Source organism: Priapulus caudatus, unplaced genomic scaffold, assembly GCF_000485595.1.
Source record: "Priapulus caudatus unplaced genomic scaffold, Priapulus_caudatus-5.0.1 Scaffold535, whole genome shotgun sequence".
In the NCBI taxonomy this organism is placed as follows: domain Eukaryota; kingdom Metazoa; phylum Priapulida; class Priapulimorpha; order Priapulimorphida; family Priapulidae; genus Priapulus; species Priapulus caudatus.
This window is the reverse complement of record NW_014577596.1, coordinates 161,013-168,593: the sequence shown is the minus strand read 5'-3', so window position 1 is coordinate 168,593 and position 7,581 is coordinate 161,013. Positions and strand designations below refer to the sequence as shown.

At 45.4% G+C, this 7,581-nt stretch overlaps 1 protein-coding gene across 1 annotated transcript in view; it reads right to left on the bottom strand.

Annotated features, from left to right (window-relative positions):
• The window catches only part of LOC106811401 (ras-related protein Rab-37-like), an 84,715-nt gene extending 77,323 nt beyond the window's left edge, over positions 1 to 7,392 (bottom strand). The window contains exons 1-2 of the mRNA XM_014814985.1: positions 7,306 to 7,392; positions 1,807 to 1,917 (exon numbers count right to left, since the gene is read on the bottom strand). Coding sequence (XP_014670471.1) covers positions 1,807 to 1,917; positions 7,306 to 7,392 — 198 coding nt within the window. The remainder of the gene's footprint in view (positions 1 to 1,806; positions 1,918 to 7,305) is intronic.
• Between the last annotated feature and the right edge of the window lie 189 nt (positions 7,393 to 7,581).

Below are 7,581 nucleotides of genomic sequence, written 5' to 3'. Positions count from 1 at the left end.
GAGAGAGAAGAAAGAGAGAGAGCACGAGAGATGAGAGAGAGAGAGAGAGATCCGAGCGACGAGATTAGAGAGAGAGAGAAGAGAGAGAGAAAGACAGGTAGATAGAACGAGAGAGTGGGGGAGAGAGAAGAGAGTGAAAGAAAGAAATTTAGAAAGAGTTCTCTTCCTTCCCAATTACTCACCCTCGGACATAATTGAACTGATTAATGACATTGAATCTACCGAATTAAACTATAACTGATAGATAACTGGTATTTCGTAACATAGTATATTCGCAGCAGTTTCAAACATAGGGAAGATCTCAGCAGCCTGCGAAATATGTCGGTTTTTTTTTCTCGTTTCACCTCACACTACGAGTAATGGCTGTCCAATCGCTCCATGATTCAGCAGTGGCATCCAAATGATATACTGGGCTGATGATGGCAGACGAAAACATGGAACGACGACATTTACGACACGTTACGCTACTGAGAAAATGAAGCGGAAAATGGGTCGATGTGCACCACGATACATCACGCCGCCTCGGAAATGATGCGTAACATGGAACGATATCCCAATGACACGTAACGCGGCTAGGGAAATGTTACGAGCACAGGGATCAATATTGTCGACGATAGGTTACGGGGGGAGAAAATCGACAAGGAACGGTTTCACACCCACGACACGTTACGTCGCCGAGTTAAATAAGGTGCATGCAGTCATAGCACGGCGTTATGGAAATGAGTCGGGGACATAAAACGCTGCTTACCGGCCCTAATGCATTCGGGGCCGATGTCCGTTGCAGAATGAGTGAAGCAGTTAAAGCTGGTCATGCCGACGACGCCTGTGCGATGGCACACGACTCTTGATTGGAAATGTCAACACGTCATCGTGTTTGATCAGCTAGTGGAAGCACAAGGGACCGGCCGTGTGCACACGCATGCGCTCATGGATATATGTATCACGCTCAGCGAAATATGTTACGTGGCATACGGTGTTACGTGTTATACGGTGTTACGTGTCATACGGCGTTACGTGTCATACGGTGTTACGTGTCAGGTGACGTTATGTGGCATACGGTGTTACGTGCCATACGGTGTTACGTGTCATACGGTGTTATGTGTCTTACGGTGTTACGTGTCATACGATGTTACGTGTCATACGGTGTTACGTGTCACGCGGTGTTACGTGGCATACGGTGTTACGTGGCATACGGTGTTACGTGTCATACGGTGTTACGTGTCATACGGTGTTACGTGTCACGCGGTGTTACGTGGCATACGGTGTTACGTGGAATACGGTGTTACGTGTCATACGGTGTTACGTGTCATACGGTGTTACGTGTCACGCGGCGTTACGTGTCAGATGACGTTATGTGTCAGACGACGGTACGTGTCACATAGTGTGTGAAAACCAGCAATAATTTTTTAAGGATCTTTCCCCCTTTCCCTTTCTCTCTCTCTCTCTCTCTCTCTCTCTCTCTCTCTCTCTCTCTCTCTCTCTCTCTCATACCAAATCTCTCTCACCCCCTCTCTATCTCTCTGATACCTCTCCCCCTCTCTCTCCCCTTCTCTATTTCTTTTTCACACGCCCCTCCCTTACATGCTTGGCGCCTTCGTGACTAGAGTTTAAGACGCTGGTGAGAATGAATGATGGCGCTGTGTAGCAGTACCGTGCGCAGTCACCGATGACTGATGACACCACTGAGCCGTCTTTTCATAATAGATAACTGCATGCATAGCGAGATAGATCCTGTTCTCCTATGGTTAGTTAGATAGATGAAAGACGGACAAACAGACAGAGGGACGGACAGATAGATAGACTCACCGTGAAGCCGATGCCGACGGTGGCGGAGAACGAGCCGGCCGTAAACTTGCCCTGTTCGAACTGCACGAGGAACGACGTCTTTCCAACGCCGCTGTCGCCAACCAGGATCGTCTGCAGAACGAAACGAAGAGAAGCACTGCATGTTAGCTGGCGGAAAGCGTTGTACGGTGATGACGAAAATAATATCGCGAAAGAAATAATTATTATCGAGGCGCCGGTGGCGGTACGGGGTCGTGTGTGTCGGTGTTGTGTCGCTGTGTTATATGCTGCGTCGCGGTGTTGCGCGTTGCGTTGTGTGTAGTGCCGTGTCGTGTGTCGTGTCGTCGCGTCGTGTCGTGTCGTGTCGTGTCGTGTCGTGTCGTGTCGTGTCGTGTCGCGTCGCGTCGTGTCGTGTCGTGCCGTGCCGTGTCGTGCATCGTGTCGTATCCTGTTACGGGTCGCCTCCTTCATAAGGTTTTCATGAATTCAGAACACAAATAACAAAGCAGCTTAAAGCGGTGTTTAGGCACACGCAGTCGCTCTTTATACGACGTTAACCAACTTCAATAATATAACGTTACATGCTTTATTGGGTACGTATATAGAGTAGCAGGCGCAGCGGTAGTGAGGCAGTGTGAGTTAATATTATTGTAGCGTGGATTTTAAACTGGGGAAATTATTCTTTCGCCGGCGTACAGTAGATCAGCTTTGCTTATGAGTTTACGTGTCTTGTGCCAGCCGATCGATGCTCGCGGTTCACTCGTGGTTCTTGTATTAAACCAGCGTTTATATACCAGCGCAGGAAAATAGCAGTAGATATTACCACGCGTCAACTGCAAGAATTTCCGCAGATATCCCGACCCGTCAAGCTCTGGAATGCTAATACACAGTAGCTCCTTATTAGAAACAAAATTAGTCTTACATTAGTCTTACCATTTTCTTATAGACCGTTGACAGAAACGTAGTGAAGTTACGACTTTCTCAGACGTGTTGTATAGAGATCCCAGTATACGAGACAAAGTTAATAGAATACCAATGCTAGGACTGATATAATTCTAACAATAGGCCCCAGTACGCTCTATACGCGTAAGAATGCGCGAATGTATCGTATAGTATCGGGCGCCGTTATTTTCCAGAATTTCATGAGACTCGCATAATCACTCGCACTTTGATGTACCATTGCACAAATCCGATTATTTCACGGTAGCACGGTAGTTCCTAAGCCTCCGCAGCGTTACAAATCCACCAGAATGCGCACGTAGAACTCAAGATGCCATGACGTCTGAAGTAAGCGAGTTTATTCTACGCGGTTAAATACCATTTATCATCCTCTAACACGTTCGCTGTCGCTCGTCTTACCGAATAACCACACACTAGAATAATGTTGACCTTGCAGGAGTAGACGAGGAAAGCTTGCTCTAGACACGTAAATATGAGCTAGAGTGGGCGTACGAGTGGTTGTGGATAGAGAGACTGACATTCAGAGAGACTGATAGAGAGTGACAGTGGGAGGGTAGAATGAAACAGAAATGTGACAGGCATGGGCAGCAGTTGAACGATGAACGTGAGGACGTGTGTATGAAGGAGTGTGAGTGAGAGTAGTTGCTGAGTAGGGAATATGTGGCTGGGCATGCCAGTAAAGTGAGGGAACGGTGGAATGAAAAGAATAGAGAACAGAAGATAATGGAATTTAGTAAGTGGTGGTCGTTAAAACGGATGGCCTCTGTTGGAACTATGATAAATAGCAGCAATGACACGAATACTCTAAAGAACACGCATCCGCTCGGTCCAGCAGCAACGGCAAGCGTAGCCTAATATTACCTTCGGTATACGTCACTGGTACACGTACTATACCTTTAGAATGATTCAGCCTCACACATTGACATCACTATCACATTGCGAATAACTACTAAATAAAGATAACGCTAACTACATTCTCTAACGACAGGATAGTCACAGTTTGTTATCACATCATGTTTACATCCAGACTATATAGAATCGTGCCAGGGAAAAGCATCACATATCGTGCGTAGATTCGTTTGGGGGCATCATTTCTGAATTATTTATGGAACCAATGAAAAATAGACCTATGAATGCGCATGGGGATAGGGGGTGATAAGTATAGAGACATATCTATAGAGTATCTATTTATATCTGCATCTACATCTACGTCTACATACACAGCTATGGCTATAGCACATAAATAAATAAATAAAATTTATTTATTTATTTAATATATATATATATATATATATATACATTAGAAGCAAAAAACACAAGCACCCATAAACATATAGTTGAAGATATATAAATGAAAAAAGAATGAAGGTATAAATTTGTCATATCACAAGTTTTCGAAAACATATTTATCTTCTTCAGGCTTCACAACATCATAATGAAAATACGTAAATGATGATATACATCGGCTTCTGTTCACTTTTGCTCACGTTTGACGTTCCACGTCACGTGAAGCCACGCCACGTCACGCCACGTCACGTCACGTCACGTGAATTCACGTTTGCTTAGCTATCTTAGTTAGCTATCTCGAAATCTTGATTTATGGACTACATGAAATATATGGCACCATATTTTGATTTTAATTATTTGAATGTTATGAATACATTGGTGTCCTTGCGCTTTTTGTGTGTGTTCTCACACACACATATATATATATATATATATATATATATATATAATATATATATTATTATTATTATTATTAATTTATTTATCCATTTATTTATATGTATGTTTGTGCGTGTGTATGCATGCATGCATGCGTGCGTGCGTGCGTGCGTGCGTGCGTGCGCGTGTGTGTGTATCGGAGAGACTCTGTGCACATTACGTGTACGCACGACTGTTTGTAGCGACTGAAGACATGCATGCAGTGCAAAGTTGTCATCACGCAAGCAATTTACGCGCTAGTCCTGCCATTAGTACTTGCTGGCCGCAATTAAATCACGTACAATGTATTGACAGGACACGAGGCGTGTGATATGGTCTCCCACTGTGTGGGGACGAGCATTCATCCCACAACGGCAAGCCGTCGCGCAACCACCATTAAATCCACCATCAATAGATAGATGACACGCCCCGATACAGCTGGCTCGATACAGCAAGCAGCCGCCTGATATATATATATACATATATTATATATATATATATATATACATATATATATATATAGCGTCGGCTTGCAGAATTTATTTGCTTGAATCAAAACAGTTTTCTCCGTTTTTCCGTGGAGAAAATTTGCGATTTATGCTTCACTGATATAATTATTATTGAAAAATTTACCAATCAGTGCATTGTAAATGTTAGCGCACATTACGCGGGGAAATGATGAACAATCCATTTTAGTTTATCATTTGGAGTAAATGCCATTTTGTTAATTTATGGCCGTTCGGACAAGGGCTCGGGTTAGAGCAAATAAAATAAAATAATAAAATAAAATAATGCAATTATCTTGAATTTTAAAGTGGAATTTGCGCCTCACCAGAGACGCCAAGTATTTGAAACCTAATGCTTCATGTATTTAGATTACCTACGTATGTATCCATAAACAATTCTAATTCAAATGGCAACAACAAAATCTAATTATATTACTATATTTCTACAATACCGTTAAACACGCGCGCACTAACTCACACGCGTTCGCACACTCGCTCACATAACAGACGCAGGCACATGCATGCACGCACACACCACCATCCCGTTACTATTGCCACTTCAAGTGCGCGCAAGCAGACAGGCGCGTAGCAGCAGGGTATTGATCAGCCTGCGATTGAAATGAACTTGGTTAAGAGAGAGATCCGGCGGGAGGAATCTCAATATTTATACGGTCTCCGTTTACACTCGGCGCATTGCTATGTAAGGGTCCGCCTAGGCGCGCGGCAGGAGACGCCTGCGGTCACCACCACTGCAGCTGCGACTGTCATCCATGCTGTAATGCGGTGACGGCGGCGATACGGAGGAGAAAACTTCACAACGAACCAACATATTGATTTTAAGCGCGGTTGACATGAGCCTGCCGCCGTGACGCTGATGGAACGACGACCGTGACGCAGAGGGCACGATGACGCAGTGACGTGACCCTGTGTCATCATGACGCTGGGGTAATGACGACGCGGAGGCCGTGACGATAAGACCACGATTCACCATAACGCTGTCGTGACGCTGGTGTAACAATGACGCCGAGGTCGTGACGCTGGGGTAACAATGACCCCGAGGTCGTGACGCTGGGGTAACAATGGCCCGAGGTCGTGACGCTGGGGTAACAATGACCCCGAGATCGTGACGCTGGGGTAACAATGACCCCGAGGTCATGACGCTATTGGTAACAATGACCCCGAGATCGTGACGCTGGGGTAGCAATGACGCCGAGATCGTAACGCGGAGGTAACAATGACCCTGAGGTCATGACGTTGGGGGAAATGATGACGCGTGGAGCAGTAGTGCAGAAAGCGTGACGCACGGTCGTGACGCCGACTTACGAGTGGAAGCCATCATACAGACGCTAAGCAGGGGACATGCCATAGATCCGCCACGTGGATGTCTGACGCTCCAGCGTGAAGTGGATGCGTTTACGCTTCATTATTGTAACATGTCAAGTAATAAACAAACAAAATTGTTGTAAAAGCTTTTACCCAAAGGGCGTTCAGGACGCCATAGCAAGATATGTTCTTGCACTGATCACAAACCGATCATGTGTAAGATCGTCGCGTAAGTTTTTTAGATCGTCGCGTCGCCGCTACGCACTGCGTTACGCAATTTTCTCAGAAAGTTGTCGCTGGCGTTTCTTGCCATATTCTTTCACATCGGATCACTCTTAACATCGGCGAGAAGAAAATAGACACGCACATGGTTGTGTCACGGATACATGGAACGAACGATGTCGCGGATATTACGGTGTATTCCCACAGTTAGGCGTGTGTGAGTTTTCAGTGACGTTGTTTCGGTCTTTACACATTTCAAATTGCGCATTATATAACAAACGAAGGTACTTATTTCAGACCGTGTTTGGGTGTAATCAGCTTGGCTGCAAATATCTTAACACCGCTATTTCAGAGTCAGGGCAGTATAGGCGGTAAAATTTGTTGGCAAGCTATGCGAGTGTAGCGTATATATCCAATACGCTGCCACGACGTTGTGGGGGTCATAGAGGTTACGTAGATGACATCAGGAGTGGATAATAAAGATAAATATAAGAGTGAATAATATTCCACTCCTGATAACATCAGGTGTGAAACCAAGACAAATGTTCATATTTGTTCAGTCCTGTTTTGGCTTTCCCTGGTTGCTCACTTCTTGTATTGATCTTTCTCACTCATGGTAACATTCATAACCTTCCATACGGTTGGCGCCTCGATAGGAATACAGCGTGACGCACGGACACGACGTCAAGGTCATGATACTCTCACGAAGACGTGAATGCAATGGGACGCAGCGACCATGACGTGATCACGATGACGTAGTCGCCATGACGTAAAAGCCAGCAAGTAGTCGCCATGACGCAAAAACCATGACGTAGAGGCGCGACGTTGCGTGGGTACCATGACGCGGAGGCAAGGCGTCAGCATGTGGTTGCAGACTCGTGTACACAACCATGTCTGCCGTGCGCGCACGCACGCACGCACGCTCATATAAATATATGTTCACGCTGAGAGGAGATGCGATGAGCGTTCGCTGTAAGCAATTAAGCGTCGCCTGGCGTGCTGACCCTGTGTGTGTGTGTGTGTGTGTGTGTGTGTGTGTGTGTGTGTGTGTGTGTGTTAGAGAGAGAGAGAGAGAGAAAAA